The 18,770-nt window shown below is 38.5% G+C and overlaps 1 protein-coding gene across 3 annotated transcripts in view; it reads right to left on the bottom strand.

The window, feature by feature from the left end:
• The window catches only part of ZNF326 (zinc finger protein 326), a 35,285-nt gene extending 18,312 nt beyond the window's left edge, over window positions 1-16,973 (bottom strand). For 2 of the 3 annotated variants that reach the window (XM_027613202.1, XM_027613209.1), the window contains exons 1-6: window positions 16,831-16,973; window positions 14,415-14,459; window positions 5,875-5,910; window positions 5,668-5,779; window positions 3,118-3,523; window positions 537-735 (exon numbers count right to left, since the gene is read on the bottom strand). In XM_027613202.1, coding sequence (XP_027469003.1) covers window positions 537-735; window positions 3,118-3,523; window positions 5,668-5,779; window positions 5,875-5,910; window positions 14,415-14,459; window positions 16,831-16,846 — 814 coding nt within the window. In that variant the 5' untranslated portion in view covers window positions 16,847-16,973. The remainder of the gene's footprint in view (window positions 1-536; window positions 736-3,117; window positions 3,524-5,667; window positions 5,780-5,874; window positions 5,911-14,414; window positions 14,460-16,830) is intronic. The other variant, XM_027613214.1, reaches the window with a different exon arrangement.
• Between the last annotated feature and the right edge of the window lie 1,797 nt (window positions 16,974-18,770).

Genomic DNA, 18,770 nt, shown 5'->3' with positions numbered 1-18,770 from the left:
CAGATTGGCTCTTGATTTTTTTAACAATGTAAAGTTGGAAATGTGACTATCTCTAAGAGTCGTCATGTCCACAAGATTAAAAGCAAATTAATTTTCCAGAAGAAACACACACTTTCCTGGTATCAGGAACCATGAAAAATGTCTTCCTTTTGTCCTCTAAAGGGGATTCTGTGTATTGCAACAATACTATACCCTCAACAATAGCTCCCAACAATAAATATAATACCCAAGACAAAACTCTGACTCAAAATCATGTGAGAAGCCTTTTAAAACATATAGATGTTCTGATTCCATCCTAAATAAGGATTTAAGGAAGAGAGGTGGACCAGGGCATGTGCATTTTTAAGAAGTATCTCTGGGTAATTTTGATGTTCATGACCAATTAATAACTACACTAGGTGACTCACAAATCTAATTTCTACGATTATAATTACTATGCAGTCTGTCATATGAACATGAAAAAATTATCTAAAAGCACTAAATTTTTAAAAACTTGGCAGTACCCTAAGCCATAGCAATTATGTTTTCTTACTTACTGGGTGATTTGCTGAGGCTCATCTTCTCCACAGGTTTTGCTAGCTTGGGTTTCTTGATAAAGGTTCCACCAGGCTTATTAAATGGTTGCATCATTTTTCTCTTTATTCCTCTTGCGGCAGCAACTGTCACATTGGTGGGTTTGTTTTGATAGTCAACAACAATTCCAGGTCTATGAATGCTTCCAAAATCACTCATATGCTGCAAATTTGTGAAATCAAGAAATATTAGCATAGTATCCAAAGATAAAGTAGGAATTCACACAAACTTTACGTGTTATCTATCTAATAATTTTCACCTGAAAACTCCCCAGAATGTAACTAAATTTTACATGTCACTCTGAATAAACACATTGAAAAGCTTTGAATTATTACATGAACTCAAATCCAGTGAATTAGTATTTTTATTTCCAGTAGAACAAATATGGATATTTCCTACCTATTTTTTTATTTGTACCATTCAAAATTACTTGAGATCATAAACAACATATGTGCCTGTCAGAATATTACCACTTGTACAACTCTCTGACAACTCCTCTTCAGAGTTCCTAATTGATGTTTTCCCATGAAAAGACCTTAAAAGACATCTTTATTTCACTAAAACCTGGCTTAAAAACTAAGATGCATAAAGAAGACCATATTTGAAGTCTGAAGTAAAAAAGATCCAGAAATCATTTGGGATTTCTCCCTGTTGAAAAAGGGAATGAGAAGGCGAGATGGAACATTAGTATGAAATAGGAGAGTTAAAGCATAACCATGCATCAACTTCCAGGACACACTTCAGATAAAGAATTACATCTGACGTTCCATTCACATTCTTACCTAGAGAAACATATTCTGACCCAGAAGCCCAAGAAGCGAAAAGTTTACAGACGAAGAGTCATGCAACCAAACGACTCTTGTGTCCCTTCCTCTTCTCTTGTCATTAACAAAATCCACTACACCAAGAGGCCACATGTCCACAGAAATTTATTCTGCTAATCTTACTTTTAGAAGATAAAGATTGAGGAGTAATCTGAAGAGAAGGATCCAATGGGAATTGTACAAGTGAAGATTAAAAAAGAAAGTCCTGTTGGTTCATCTACTTCATTAACAGGAGGAAAGAAAGAAAAGTCCATTCAGACTAGAATGGTGAACACAAAGTACAGGAATGCCTGTTTTTCTATCGTGAAAACAAAATATTTGAAGTCTCATTAAGAAAAAAATCATTTGCCTAAAGTAATACACAGCATGGAAAATGTTAAGCATTTTTCAAATTTTCAAACTGGAATTGATTTTCAACTTCAAAACCCAAAGCCTACTACCCCAACAATTTTCAATTAACCTATAGTCACTAATTATGGTGGAATAGCAACATATCAGTTGCTTACATTTATGTATTATGCTTAGGAATCCCTAGCTAACCTAGTAGACTTGAACAGATTAGTGTTACCAGGTAATTTATAGAGTCACATTAGAAATACCTTCATTAATTATCCATTAAAGGTGCAATGCATTTTACATTAAGTAAAGGGTAACTGTTATAAATGCAAAATTTCTACACAAAAGTGACAAACTACACTCATGTACCAAAGGCTAATGAACAGTTAAAAACGTGTGCCCTACTACATTTTTTTTTTATCAGAAGTACTTTCCTCTGCAAAGAGAATATTAAGAGTAACTGACTTAAAAAAAGAAAAAAAAACATTTCTTACATTAAGTCAAAAGTACAGTATCCTTCATATGACCAAACTACAAAACTCCACATCTACATACACTTCCTAGGTAAAATTTCATGTCAGTCAAGTTACCTAAGAACATAAGTCATTATCTTTATACTATGTCCTGAAATAAAACACTTGAAGACTAGTATATTTACTCATGTAAGCAATGATTTACAAAATATTACTTCCTAGGAAGGAGCGAGAGACATGTTTGTACAGGTAGGAACTTACTTCTCAATAGTAAAAACTAGTGACACGAGGGAAAACAGAACACCCAGGAATGGGACATATTGCAAGAGAGTGAGTTAGTCATTACACTGACCACAAATCATTCTACAACCTATGAAACATATCAGCTTCTTCACCATGTAATCATGGCTCAGCTACCCTCATCTATCACCAACTTTTAGTCCCTTGTGTTTAATGTGAAATATGGAGCTCTGAAGAAATTCTATGTGCTAGAGTTAGCAGCAAAGTATAAACGTTTTATCATACATTGCACCTTTAACCTACTCAAAAACTCCAAAGGGTTCAATTACCTTTTACAATAATCCAAGAACTGTCCCACCAGCAAAACTGCTAGTGTTTACAAGGAAAAATGCAACTCCTTTTAACCCCTTTTAGACCAAAACCTAATATCCTCACCTTCTTAATAAAGGGAGATTTGGCAAAACTTATGAACAATCATCTCACACTGCCACTTATTTTCTGAAGTGCTGGAAAAACTTTTACAGGCAACCTAAAAATTGTGCTTATGATTGAGCTTTTGCTTCAAAATACACTGGGATGAACAGTGTTTATTCTAGATGAAAACCATGGTCTTGAAAGGGTTTAAAAGAGTGACTAGTGAAAAGAATCTGAAAAGATTCTGTTGTACTTACTCCTCGGCCTCGGCCTCTGCCTGTTGATGGTCCTCCAAAAGCATCATAGTTTCTGCTTCCAAACGTACTTTCAGGATAAGCAGGCGTTCCTCTCCCCCGAGAGCCTACAGGTGCAGGCTTCATATGGGGTGAAGAAAAACTGCTGTAGGAAGAGTAATTCTCTCTTCCTCTGTCCTCCATAAACCCAGGCCTCAATTTTGAACGGGAGTAAGGTGCTTCCCAGCTAGACCCGCCCTGGTTTCTACCTCCGAAAGAGTCAAGGCTATTCCGGTAGGAGCTCTCAAATCGACCACCATAACTACCTCCGAAGCGGCTTTGTTCGGGTTCATTAAAACCATAGCCAGATCTGTACAGATCTCGCCCACCCAGAGAAGACCTGGAGTCGTAAGACTCATAAGGTCCAAACCTGGAAAAGTTGCACAGTGAGGGAAAAAACAAAAGTAAGCTTACTAATGTTAGACAATTCAAAAGACAAATCATCAGATGACATTTATCAACTAAAATTCATTTATACCATACTGGTTTGCACAGTTCTACTTTTATTCACACCTGATTAGGGCTGGGCAGTTCAACATGAGACCAGATAGAAAGCTATCTGAGTCAGTTTTTAAATATGAATTGAGTTAAGTAAACCTTAGCTTAAAAATCTGCTTTGTAGCAGCTTTTCTATTTTATTAAAAAGATTTGTCTGTCGGTATTTAAGCCCAGCCCTAGTCTTGGAAAAAGTCATTTACTAAAGTTCACAAACTACTCAAACTTTCTTTGAATCCATCCCTAGTATTGGAAAATACCAAATATTTACAATATTTTGGCTTTCTATAGGGACAAAAATTGAAGACTACACTGATACAAGCTATTTGTGACACAAAAGAGATCCTTTTGCACCCCCAATAATCTATATCACAAAACTGCTTCATCGTGTCTATAGCAGTCAAAATTTGAAGAATTATCTCTGGTTATGAAATTTGATATCCTGCCCAACTTTGGGTAAGGTCAATAATCAATCCTCAGTCACTTTCTACTTGTAGACTAGCAAATCTAACAAATCTAGAAGGATAAGCACATAAAATAGAACATAAAAGTAAAAGACCACCAACATATACCCTCTGCACATAAATTATCAAGGCAGATGAGAAAGAATACATTTTAAGTCTTCAATTATTTAAAAAATTCTTTCCTGGCAGGAAATTATCACATAAAACTACGCTAAAAAAGGGGAGCACACAGTCTCCTCAAGGTTTTAATAGAGTCAACAGAAGAAACAAATCATCTTACTTCTCACAAATCCAAAGCATGGATTACAAAAGTTGCTTGATATCTTACAACATAGTTTTATAAAGGCCCACAATTACACATAAGATAAACAATAACATCTACATAGTTTATGCACAACACATTTACAATGCAATAGGGCAATAACGGATATATTAAAACATTTAAATGTGTTACATTATTTCAATTATTTACAGATCACTAAATAGAATGTACTATTTACTTCTGAATCCTGGTAACCTTATAAAAATTATTCCTCTTTCCAACTCTTTTTAAAAGATCTATCACATAAGCAAAATTGTTGTATCTGTTCATTTTTTTTGATTTTCCTCTACTATAAACCATAGTGGCACACTTGAAGCAGAAAGAAGGAAAGTAAGCATCATTCAGTCCATCCTTAAGGAATCCAGATCCTTCAACTTATGAAGAAGGAGGATAGTTTCAAATGTTACCTAACTAGTTATATTTAGTAGAAATATCTGTGCCTCAAAAGGTATACCCCCTTTGCCTGAAACGTGGTCACAACCCTAAAGCATACTATACTAGTTCAACTAGTATTAAGCTTTACAAGGTATCAACAGTGAAATATAAAAACAATCTAAACTCTAGTGCATTAAAATAAACGAAGGCATAGTATTCATGGATTTGATACAATGCTCCTAGCTTAGAGCACCGTGTTTTTGGTATAAGTAGTACCTGCCAATAAATAACCTAGGCATGAACTTAAAGAACGTTTTATTATTACAATATGTTCTTACAACTTACTCTAAAATTGAAATTAAAAGAATAACTATCTTAAATGTTTCTCAGAAACTGAATGTTGCTAGACTGGTTCAGTTAAACCCATTCCAGTCAAAGACTGCTTTGCTGCTTTACAGAACTCTCCATATTAGAAAAGATACTTTTAAAACTGATAAAGAAAAAAACTTCACAAATAATATTTCCAATAACATTTTTATGTCATTTGTTCAGAACATTCTGAATGATAAGGAGTTAAAAGTAAAAGACGTAAGAAAAAAAATCACTACTGAAGACAGAAAATTTACTCTATTGTATTGAAATGAAAATAGCTACTTGAAGTTTTCCTAAAATAATGTCTGTCAGTGACCCTGAGATAATTTTTAGAACCATTAATTAACACCTTTAAACATTTAAGGTGATTATTCAATACCAAATAGTGAAGTTCAAGTATCATAACATGCGTAAGGAATACTTAAATTAAAATATCCAGAATCTTATAGTCATCTAATTATTTGGCCAAGTGATTAAGCAATTTACCTGCTACCCCCACCACCACCACTGTGATTGTCCATGCCATATGACTGGTTTAGGTAGGAGTCCATGGATCTTTGACCCCCATAGGATCCATGGCCATAGTCACGGTCCATCCCTATAAAGAGTTTAAAAAGAAAAAAATTAAATGATGCTCACCTTTACTGGTACCCAAAAGAAGAATTTTTAGATAAATATCCTTGAATGTCAGACCTCCATAAGATCCGGGGCCATAATCACGATCCATTCCTAAAACAGAGTCAATAACAAAAGGTCAGTAAGATATACCATTCTCTTTGGGAATCTTAGCATAAAACATGAGATACTCAATCAGTTATCTGAGATAACAATCCATCAATAACATTTAAGCTAAACTCACACTAGACATGGACAGAAAAAACTCACAGAATAATCTACTGAAAAATCAGATTTGCTAAGAAAACTTAATTTTTCAAAAAAAAAAACTATCAACTAAAAAGTTCTATGTTAGAATTTTTTTCACTTTAGCCAATATTTATTTGATTAGGGTACTCCTTTAAGGTTCTGTATTAGGAATGACATAGTATGTAATCAATAATAAATAACTCCTACTCTCAAGAAAAGTCAGTATTTAATAATGTCAAAAAGAAAAATTTTTGTTTTAAGTATAGTTTTTGCATCTAACTGTCCTCAAAATGTCTAAAAACCCAGAAGCAGCCACATTTTCAACTAGTATAATTTCAATTCGTTCATATATTAACTGAAATAGACATTTTTATTTTATTTTATTTTTTTTTAAAGATTTTATTTATTCATTCATGAAAGACAGAGAGAGAGAGAGAGAGAGAGAAGCAGAGGGAGAAGCAGGCTCCCAAGGAGCAGGGAGCCCGATGTGGGACTCGATCCCAGGACCCTGGGATCATGACCTGAGCTGAAGGCAGACGCCCAACCATCTGAGCCACCCAGGTGCCCTGAAATAGACATTTTTAAAAAAGTAAAATCATGGAGTAGGGGGCCAATCTGTGGTACTACGCCTGTAATTAATAACAACTCAACAAACATTTAAATCCTCAAATACTCTGAATAAAGGGAATGAATGTGAACTCTAGCAATGCAAAACACTAAAAAAAATTCTAATACATTAAGGGTACTGAGTATATTTTATTACACTGCAATTCCACCTATATCCCAACCTCTGACATGAAAAATACAACAAGAGGTGCTAAAAGGAATTTACTGATTTTAAAAATGAAAAAATTTAAAAACCATTTAGAATGTGTCCTATAAAGTCCTTTAAAATCCTTTATTACCATCCTCCCCAAATTTTATGCACTAATATATACAATAGTATACATAGAGCAAATACCTTAATTTGTATTTTTTTAAACACTAAATTTTAATTACAATCACTTACATATTGCTGGTCCTAACAACAACAATAATGACAACAGCAACAACTTCACAAAAATACCACGCAGAATCTTGCAACTTGAAAGCTGGAAGCAATCTTATTTTATAGATTTAAAGAAAAAATTCAATCTTATTTTATAGATTAGGGTGCTAAAATCCAAACAGATGAAATTATTTTCCCAAAGTTCAGTAAGCATCCACCCCTCCCGCTTTAACCTGTTGCTTTTACGTGAAACACTCTCCTCTAAAACCCCAAATATCTGCTTCTTGAAATCTCTTTTAAAGTCCGTTTCAAATACTAACCCTTTCAAGAACACTTTTAGTGATACTGTCTCAGTTGACTATCATATCTTTCTTCTAACTATCTACAAGTCTGTAGCTCTTATATGGTGCTTATGATACTCTGCCTTACATTCTGAGACTTGTGGCCTCATCTTAAATATACACTAGTCTTGTGGTCAGGGTCTGATTTTTATTAATTCTGTTACACCCCAGAGCCACAGTTCTCAAGGAATAGTCTGTTCACCACTGGGAGGTGCCAGGACCCTTTCAGGAATCCACAAGTTCAAACTATTTTCATTAATAATACTACAACATTATGTGCCTTTTTCACAGGGTGACATTTGCACTGAACATGCAAACGCACTGGTACGTAAAACTGCTAGTGCCACAGCACAAATCAAGGCAGTGGCACCGAACTGTACTAGCAGCCAATGCAGTCCTCAACACGGCACACCTGCAGTAAAAAATAATAAAAGAGAACTGCCATCTCCACTTATAGAAGTCCTTGATGAAGCAGTCAGAATTATCAGTTTTATTAAATCGTCACCTTTGAGTACACTTTCTTTCTGATATTCTCTAGTAAAACAGAAAGTACACAGAAAGAAAGCAATTTTGCTGCATACCAAAGTAGCACAGTTATCTCCAGGAAAAGCCAGTGTGCAAGTGCTTCGTTAACTGAATTAGCCACTTTTACAAGGAAGACTATTTTTACTAGAAAGACAGACCAACATTCAAAAACTAAGGTTGTCAGACTTGAGCATATGGCAGACATTTTCTCAAAAATGAACAAAGTAAAACTGTCAGTTCAAGGAAAACAAGTAACAGTACGTGCTGCCAATAATAAAATTTGATCTTTCAAGTGAAATTTAGAATTTTATAAAACTTGTACGTACCAATATGCATAACAGAGCACAAAAAGTTTATCAATATGCAAAAAGTACTCGGGGCGCCTGGGTGGCTCAGTTGGTTGGGCAACTGCCTTCGGCTCAGGTCATGATCCTGAAGTCCCGGGATCGAGTCCCGCATCGGGCTCCCTGCTCAGCAGGGAGTCTGCTTCTCCCTCTGACCCTCTTCCCTCTCGTGCTCTCTATCTCTCATTCTCTCTCTCTCTCAAATAAATAAAAAAATCTTTAAAAAAAAAAATATGCAAAAAGTACTAGTGAGCTCTTTTACATTGTTTTTTTTTTTATACTAAGACTTCCTATGAGGTATGTAATTTACATTTACGACACATCTCAATTTCAACTGTCCACATTGTAAGTGCTCGATGCAGATAATGGACCATATTAGACAACACAGTTCTAGACTAATAGAATAGTCAATTATTTGTCTTTAAAGTTGGTAACTTATGCTCATACTATCACAGATAGAGGGCAATTTTGAAATTAAAATAAAAATTTCAAAATTAAAAGCCTTCTTCTAAGCCTCATATTAAAAATAATCTTAAGGGGCAGCTCAGGTGGCCCAGTAGGTTAAGCATCCAACTCTTGGTTTCACCACCAGTCATGATCTCAAGATCATGAGACTGAGCCCCACCTTGGGCTCTGCACTCAGCACAGTCTGCTTGGGATTCTCTCTCCCTACCCCTTGCCCCTCCCATTGTTCGCGTGCTCTCTCTCTAAACAAATAAATAAATAAAATCTTTTTAAAATATAAATAATAATCTTAAGAGTTAGGTTCAGTTAGGTACACAAAGTAAAAAGTCTTGCATTTTGTTATTTCTGCCAATTCCAATTTTGAGCTCACAGAGGCTGTATTTGGACACTAAATCCTTTGTTTTTTATTCTGTGTGTTTTTATTTCACTACGGAGTCATAAATTACTAATATTTCTTGAACACCCACCTTTTGCCAGGCATTGTGGAATACACAAAAATTAAGAGAACAACCTTTACATGGCAATGATTTTGGCTTATTGTTCATAGTACTGCTATTATTCAGTTAATTAAAAAGGAAAGAAGGAACAGTCTTTATACTATACGTAATCAGTGTGATTAAAGGGATATAGAGTCTATAAGATGACTGCTTATATATAAACAATATCCTTCCAGGTTACCAAATGAACTTAAAAATCACTTTAAAAATAAAACTGTAAGAACATAACATTATACCTTTACTATTAATACTAAATGAAACTAATTCACTCAAAAATAAAACTGACCTAATGTTTTAAATCAAATCTATTGTTTTGATCACTCTATCATACAAATAAGCTCAACAAATATTAAAACTTAGTTACAATTAAATCACAAGGAAGGAGCTGAGGAGTATAACAGGAAAAAACAACTGACTTAGGATCAAAATAATTAATGAGTTGTGTGACACTAAGTCTTGAATGGGACCACTTTTCACCATATCCACACTCCCAGCATCCTGCTACAGGCCACCAGCATCTCTCACTTACGTTACTTCAACAGCCTCCTAACTGGTTTTCCTGCTCCCACTTTTGCTCCCTTTGTTTATTCTGAAGAAAATAGCCAAAATAATTCTGTTAAAGTTTAAGTTTAAATCACATTCAATGCTTAGTAACTTCCAATGGCTTCCCATCTTACTGAAAGTAAAAGCCAAAGCCTTAAATAATTTGTAAGGCCCGGGCACCTGGGTGGCTCAGATGGTTAAGCGTCTGCCTTCGGCTCAGGTCATGATCCCAGAGTCCTGGGATCGAGTCCCGCATCGGGCTCCCTGCTCCTTGGGAGCCTGCTTCTCCCTCTGCCTCTCTCTCGCTCTCTCTCTCTCTGTGTCTCTCATGAATAAATAAATAAAATCTTTAAAAAAAAAAAAAAAAATAATTTGTAAGGCCCTATACAGTGGCTCTGAACCAACGACAATTTTGCCTTCCAGGGGACATTTGACAATGTCTGAAAGCACTTTCGGTTGTCAAAACCGAAGGGCAGGTGCTGCTCACATCTAGTGCAAAAGCAAAGGATGCAGATAACCAGTCTAAAATGCACAAAACATCCCCCACAACAGAGAATTATCTAGTCTAAAATGTCAATACTGCTGAAGTTGAGAAATCCTGCCCTACATAATTCACCCCATCACTTCTTAACTTCATCATCTACTATTCCCCCTTATCACTCCAGGTACACCAGGCCCCTTGCTGTCCCTAGAATACAATAAGTATACACCCATTTTGGCATCTGCTGCTGCCTCTGCCTGGAATGCTCTTCTTCTGTATCTGCACCTCTCAATCCCTCCACTCTTTCAGGTCTTTATTTCCTATTCTCTCTCTTAGATATAAACAAAGTATCTTTGATTTTCAGTGCCTCTGGCTACAACTCTTACCACTCTAACCTTGTCTTAAGACTGTTCAGGGGCGCCTGGGTGGTTCAGTCGTTGGGTGTCTGCCTTCGGCTCAGGTCATGATCCCCGGGGTCCTGGGATGGAGCCCTGCATCAGGCTCCCTGCTCGGCAGGGGATCTGCTTCTCCCTCTCCCACTCCCCCTGCTTGTGCTCCTGCTCTTGCTATCTCTCTCGGTCAAGTAAGTAAATAAAATATTTAAAAAGAAAAAAAAAAGTCTGTTTAGCAAAAATCATCTGCTCTAGTCAAAACATTCTTCTTAAGTCTAGGAGAACCTGAGTGGCTCATTTAGTTAAGCGTCCAGGTCTTGATCTCAGGATCATGAGTTCAAGCCCCGTGTTGGGCTCCATGCTGGGCATGGAGCCTATTTACAAAGAAAAAAAAAAAACCCCAAAAAACAAAAAACCATTCTTCATGAGTCTCTCTGAACCACAATGCACTCAACCCTATCTTTATTCCTGCTTTCCCTCTATCTGGAATGCTCTCCCTCTTTTGTCTGCTATTTATATAAGAAGTTATTATGAAGCAGGAAGGAAACATGGAAACACTGGAAATACAACTTCCTTCCAAGAAATGGTATGAAGGGAATTTGGAACTTGACAGGTTTTCCAGTATCTTTTACTTCATCTCAGTCACTGAAAAATACAACGCTAACAATGAATTGTATTGATGGCTTCATTTGGTAACTACACATCTTTTATATTCTAAAGCCTACAGCATTCTTCCTCTAGATAGCCCCATAGCTTGCATCTTCACCTAGTCCAATCTGTGCTCAAATGTCACCTCCTTAATAAGTCCTTCCCCAACAAACACACACATACTACCAACATCACCACTACTAGCACCACCACCCCTTCCCTCTGTCGTTTTTCTCCTAAGCAATTATTACCATCTAACATACAATATATATTACTTCTTTATCTTGTTTACTTTCCATTTCATCCCACTAGATTGTATGCTCCCCCCAAGGGCAAGAATATGGGCTGCTATACTGCCAGCTCCTAGAATAGTATCTGATATACAGCATTCACTCAAGAAATATTTGTTAAATGAAGTCAAATTATATCTCTGAAATTAAGCTCCTCATTTACAAAATGTAGATAATCTACACCTCAAAATAATGTCAAATAATGATCTTTAACCAGCAGCACATTCCAAAATCATTCAGAGTACTTTTTCATAACATGCACAACTAGGGACCACTTGTCTAAAATTAAGATTCAAGAGGACTAGAGTATGACCTGAACAGATACACTTTGAAAAAGCTCTCCAGGGGAATTTAACAATCACAATGTTGGAACTTACATTAAGAGAAAAAAATGAAAGTCATAACATTAGTAAAACATTAATCCAAAAAAATATATACATCCCCATGTTCATTACAGCTTTATTTACAATAATTAAGTTATGGAAACAACCTAAGTGCCCACTGAAGAACGAATAAAGAAGATGGGGTATAGATATACAATGGAATAGGACTCAGCCATAAAAAGGAATCGAATCTTACCATTTGCAACACTGATGGACCCTGAAGGCATTATGCTAAGTGAAATAAGTTACAAAGAAAAACAAATACTGTATGATTTCACATGTATATGGAATCTAAACAAACCAAAAAACAAAAACAAAAACCAAGCTTATTGATACAGAGAACAGATTGGTGGTTACTAGAGGAGAGGGTAGAGGTGGGCAAAAGGAATCAAGAAGTACAAATATTCAGTTATAAAAAAATAAGTCATGGGGATATAATGTATAGCATGATGACCGTACATTAAGACAAACTTCTGGACTGGTATGATTCTGCATTTCGAGGTCCTACATTTAGACATTAAGTCCAACTCTCTGTTAAACACTACTAGAAACTGAAGCCTTCCATCATTCCAAATCTCTTTGGTGAAAGTTTTAGTCCTACTCATTCCAGTTTAAAATCTTGGACCCATTTTTATTCATCCTTCTCAATTTTCTACTCAATACTAGTTAGCTTGCAAGTTCTGCTAATTTTCTCTAGAAACTTCTTAATATTTTAAAAATTATTATTGTCAGGTGCCTGGGTGGCTCAGTCGGTTAAGCATCTGCCTTTGGCTCAGGTCACTGTCCTGGGGTCCTGGGATCGAGTCCCGCGTGGGCTCCCTGCTCAGCAGGGAATCTGCTCCTCCCTCTCCTCTGCCCCTCTCCCCCACTTGTGGTCTCTCTCTTGCTCTCTCTCTCAAGTAAATGAATAAAATCTTTAAAAAAAAAAATTAATTTTGTCATCTCCCAAGTTCAGGATCTTTAAGTCCTAACACCTAAATTTATGAAATGGTTTTTTAGCTAATTTTCCAGTTTTCTTTTTTTTTTCTTTAAGATTTTATTTTTAAGTAATCTCTACACCAAATGTGGGGCTTGAACCTACAACCCCAAGAGCAAGAGTCGCATGCTCTACCAACTGAGCCAGCCAGGCACTCCTAACTTTCCAGTTTTCAATCTACCTGTGTGGATACAAATCAAACTTCCTTTGCTAATTTTATTATGTCACTCTCCTGTTCAAAACGGTATTCTTGGCACCTGGGTGGCTCAGTGGGTTAAGCACCTGCCTTCGACTTGGGTCCTGATCCCCAGGTCCTGGGATGGAGCCCCGCATCCACTGGGTTCCCAGCTCGGCGCGCAGTGTGCTTCTCCCTCTCCTTTTACCTCTCCCCCTCATCTTGTGCTCTCTTTCTCTCAAATGAATAAATTCTTTAAAAAAAAACTGCATTCTTCAGGGGGGCCTGGCCAGCTCAGTTGGTAGAGCGTGCAACTCCTTGATCTCAGGGTTGTAGGTTCCAGCCCCAGGCTGGGTGTAGAGATTACTTAAAAATAAAAGCTTAAAAGAAAAAAAACAAAAAAACAACTATATTCTTCAGCATTCAATATATACTGACCACTTCCTATATCTTGAGCCTTTTTAGCCCATATCAAGTACAAAGTTTCTCTAAACTCTTAGAGATGATACAAAGAAATTAACTAGATAGTAATTATTCTCATAAAATGGCACAGCTTTACTTAGTAGTACATTTGCTTCAGTTTTATTTTACGAATATATTATATTCTGTTCCATTTCTCGGGCAATCAGGATATTTACTTCCACTATGGGGTCCTTTTTTTAACCTCATTGAATTGTTCCACATTCTTTTTTATGTTATCATCCTGCCTGGCAGAATCTTAACTTTAATAAAATAACATCCAATTGTATTCCGCATACCTCCTATGATTTTATCTAGCTCTGTAGTCACAACTCTAACGTCACACTTAAGTCAGTAAATAATCAGGCTTCTTCATGTGCTCCTCTAGACAGCTCTTTATATACTAACACCTTTCGACACATTAAAGCAAATGACCTCAGAAACAAAGTCAAAATGCATTACATTAGAAGGAATATAAAACCAAGCCAATAAGCCACTTAATCTACATTATTCAATACCAAAGCTTCTCATTCAGCAAAAATAACTCAGCTAGTTTCTCGTAACTCATCACTCAGAATGTAGTCAAGGCCTTTTGGAATAAATTAAAGGGATCATAATTCAAATAAAACAAAGAGTCAAACTAATCTGAATAGCCCTAACTTTTTCTGATCCCAAATTCCCTAATTCAAATACTATACACAGTATGACAACATTAACACGGAGCAGTGATACATCAAGAGACAACACAATGACTGAAACAAGGTAGAACTGGCTTTTTACATTGTTACTTTATGTGCATGTGGAGAAAAATTGAAATGCATTCCCTTAACACATTTAAGAACAAACGAAAGAGGATACTCACCATTAAAGCCCTGATAAGTATTTCTGCAAGCAGAGTGTGTGTAATCTATGAAGACACATTTAACAGAAAGAAATTAGTACAACATTAGCGAAAATCTGAAATTACATACTCATCTATTCAAATGAAACACAATTTTTAAAAATACCATTAACTCACTTATCTGCAAAATTGGGGTATAAATAATTACAAATATTTCATATGGGAAAACACAGATCTCTTCCTCTTCTTCACTATCTCCCCAAGAGGCAGGTTTATCATCCAAATTATGATAATGTAAAAATTAGCTTATAACACCTGATATATAATTGCCAAAAGAGGAATCCAGTACTGATTTATACAGGGTAACAAAGGGAAAGCAGATAGATTAAATTATGTATCAAATATTGCAAAAAGGGCCATCTGAGAATTGATTCTATGTAACATGTAATTTTTTCAAGGTTAATATAGTTCTTTTACCTATTTGCTCTCTAAGGTTTTCAAGATTTTATTGGAGAATGCATATGCACATATGTATGTGTATGCCTGTGCTGTATCTACCCAGGATATGGCATCACCAAAAACCATATTGGCAATTTCCAAGTCAAAACTGACTTGGCAATCGTTAAATCATTTAATTAATTTTACTAATAAATACTAAAAGAAAGGAAGTTAATATAGTGATCACTCGGATACAAAGAGTCCAGCTACACTACATAGGATTAGATTCAGACATATTGTTAGTCAAATTCCACTCCCAAATACAGCAGTATAGGCTAAGAGGAAGCAAGAGAGAGGGGGAGTATTTTCTCACTGACAACTGTTTATAATTTTATTACTGACACTGTTTGGAATTGTAGGCACATGGTGACAATAAAAGCAAACATACCAAGTTTTATTATTGTTTTTCAATTCTCTACAGAAAATGGATTCTCCTGCGGGGGCGAGGGGCGGGGGCAGAGACACCACTCCCATTGTTCCCTCCCCCCACCTAGGGAGCTCCCGCTGTACCTTGGGTGTTGATACTGTCATCAAACTTTGGCATGAAAATACAATAATGTATTTTTTTTTAAGTTTCATTCCTAGCTTTGGCACTTCAAATATTCATAGTTTAAAGGTATCTATGCCAAAATGAGTCAAAGTCCAACCAAAACAAACAAAAACACCAGTGTGCTAGTCTTAAGAGCTGAACTTCCTATTTCAAAGTAATTTAAAAGGATCCACAAAAGGGTTATTCTAGTACCCTTTCACATACTTAGATCTGGCAGCTTTAATTCTTTGTGGCATGAGATCAAATCAAAGATCAAAAGATCATCTAGTCAGACTCACATGCTAACCTCACACTACATACAATGTTAAAGAAAACCAGGTTTTGGTTGGGTTTCGGACTTACAACTAGTTAGTGAATCTGTTTTATTAGAAACGTCTGGCTACTCAGGATTAAGTCCAGTTTAATCATTCAAACCCTTCTTCACCTCTCCCTAATGCTGTCATTACCGACGCATTTTATCTTGACACCAATTCCTATAAAAGTTAGGCAAGATTTGAAGACAAGGTGAAGACGAAATTAATTTTACTTTGTGAGCCCGTGAAAATGGTTTAAAGAACTAGTGTTAGAGACAACTGAAAGGTATTGCTGAAATACAGTTTATTTAAACGGTAAGTCCAACCCAAGCGGCTGTGCACAGACCTGAATTTGAAGGGCATGTGATGCTGTGCCAGAATTCTAACTTAAGTCCCATCCATACACAATCCAGACGAAAAATGCTTTGGTTCACAGAAGTATTTCAAATTAGGGATTAACGACCAGGTCACTTTGGCGGATAAACATCCTAGTTTGCTAGCCGGTAATATCTTAGTTTCCATTCTGTACAGATATCTACACCTACCTATGCTTGTCACTTACAGACGCCCTTTAAACTCAGCTTAAACTAAGACAAGAGACATCCACTGTGAACGAGCCTCTGAAAATTGGTCTGGTAAGAAGCAACCTGGTAGAGGATTTACTAAACGGACGAGCGGGGTCGCCGCCCTGTGGGGCGAACGCGAGACGAGGCGGGGGAGGCCCCACTCACCCCTCTGTCCGACCCCGGGGAGCTGGAGGCGTCGGGGCAATTTCCACGCACGGCGGCCGGGGCGAGTCCGGAGCGCGAGTCCGGGGCCCGAGTCCGGAGGCCGTGGTGCTCTGGGCGCGCCCTTCCCCGCACCGAGGCCGGTACGGAACTCCCAGGTCCCCGGCGGCATCCGGCGCCGGGCGGGCGCGACAGGGCGCCGCGGGTCCCCACACAGGCCGATTCCGGGCACTGGGCCCGCGGCGGGCGGGCGGCCTCCGGGCCCGCAGAACAAAGCCCACACGGCCATCTTGAGACCGTAAACAGACCCCCGGGGCGGCCACCCTGCCTCCCGCCCGCCGCGGCGACCAGCCAAAGGCTCTGCTTACCGTCCTCGAAGTCCATGGCGGAGGCTCGGGGCTCACAGGCTCGGTGGCGCTGGGCTGAGCTGTGGCCGGCGGCGAACACCCGGGACCCGCGATTCCACACCACCAGTCCGCGCGACCGAAAGCGGCGCTACCGGCCCGGGAGCCGCAGGCCACAGTGAGGCTGAGGGGCGGGGCCGGCCGGCGCTGCCAGCCGGCGCAACGCGGCCTGCGATTGGTTAGCGCTGGCTGGTGGGCGGGCCCTCGGGTGGGGGCGGGAAGCAGGTCCGCTGTCACGCTCCGGGGTGCTGACCCTCTTGGAGCCGCAGAGGAGGAAGGAAGGTGGAAAAAGGAGCGCCAAAGACTGACTAGGGTCACGGGAAAGCGAACTGGGTGTTCGGGAAATTCTGGGTGAGGCCCGCCATGTTTGATCCTGGCAAGAGCGGAAAGGATCGGGTGGGAATACCTTCCTCCTGCCCAAACTAATAAACCACGTGCCGACCTTTTGCTTCTTATTGGCTGGTTACGACTGTACAGAAAATGTTAAAAGTACTTATGGACTGTTTTGCTGTGGAGACGCAGAAGTCCCGGACGATTTTTACAACTGTGTGAGCCGAGGAGAACAGATTGCTGAATAGGAAATAATCATGGGAATGATCCAAGACAAGCTATTACTAATTTCTGAATTTTAAGGTGCAAAATAAAGGGCTTGTAAAAGTTCAAAGACAGAGAAGATCTGTGGCAGAAGTCGTCCAGAACTTGAAAAATGACCGTACGCAAACCCCCACACATATTGGTACTGTATTCTTGCCACTTGGGAAGTAGTATTGGGGAAGTGGGCAAAATTATTCACCCCACAGGGCAATATGGAAAAAGACAATTGTTCGTTCTGACCCTGCCGCAGCTTAACTCCAGGTTATTGTTATTATTATTATTTTAGTAGAGCAAATAGTGTCAACAATGGGTTGATCACAGGATAGGAAACCATGAATCAAAACCATTTTCTCTTTTCTGGGGTCCGCTCAGTTGCTGGAACCAAGTTCCAAGACGGCAGCCTGTGGAGATAGGACTAGAGGAAAAATTCACGGATACACCGTGTGTATTACCGTAGCCCCAAACCCTGACAGGGCATTGTTTCTTCCTCATCGCCTTCCTTCTCCACCCCTATTGATTCACCCGGTTCTCCACTCTTGTTTTCTTCTTCCTTTTTTCCCCCCTTCCTATACATGTTTTCTATTCACCTGAGCTGAACATGTTGAAAACTGAACTCATGATTTCCCTCCTCAAACCTGCTCATCCTTATTCTTTCATCTCTTTTAGTGGTGTCATGAGCAACCACCCACTAATCCTAGCTGGAAGCCTGCACGATTCATCTAGTCAAGACACAGGCTTCTCCTCCCTCCCCTGTCCACACTGAAGTCTTTCATCGGCTTATTACCTCTTAAAACATCTTAAACTTGTTCCCTTTTCTCCATTCCCACTGCACTACCTGCGGTACCTGCACTACTCTCATTCTCTCTCTCCTACACTATTGCTGTGGCTTCCTAAATAATTTCTCTGCCCTTTGGCCTTGACCTTCTCAGGCTTCTCAGGGCTGCAGTGTTCTAAACACGAATCTGAACATGTCATCACGGGTCTCTCTTATGGATTGGGTCAGGGCAAAGCTCCGTAACCTAGAGCATGTGCAGCAGGATCTGGCCACTGCCTAACCTGCCATCTTCCTCCATTTCTCCCTCCTCTCCCATGCTCTCTCCCTTTTGGTGAGCAGTTTTAAGTCCCCAAACATCCCTCCGCTTCTTCATGCCACTGAACTTTTACTTACACTGTTCTGTCTGTTTCTTAAACCACCCAAGTGAATCCTAGTCATTCTCAAAACATAGCTCAGGATTTACTTCCTTAAGAAACACTCCCACATCCCATCCCCGCACCCTAGGCCAGTACTTCTCAAATATTAATGTGCATAT

Source organism: Zalophus californianus, chromosome 4 (assembly GCF_009762305.2).
Source record: "Zalophus californianus isolate mZalCal1 chromosome 4, mZalCal1.pri.v2, whole genome shotgun sequence".
NCBI classification, from domain to species: Eukaryota; Metazoa; Chordata; class Mammalia; order Carnivora; family Otariidae; genus Zalophus; species Zalophus californianus.
The sequence above is the reverse complement of the archived record's forward strand: the minus strand, read 5'-3'. Positions and strand labels throughout refer to the sequence as shown.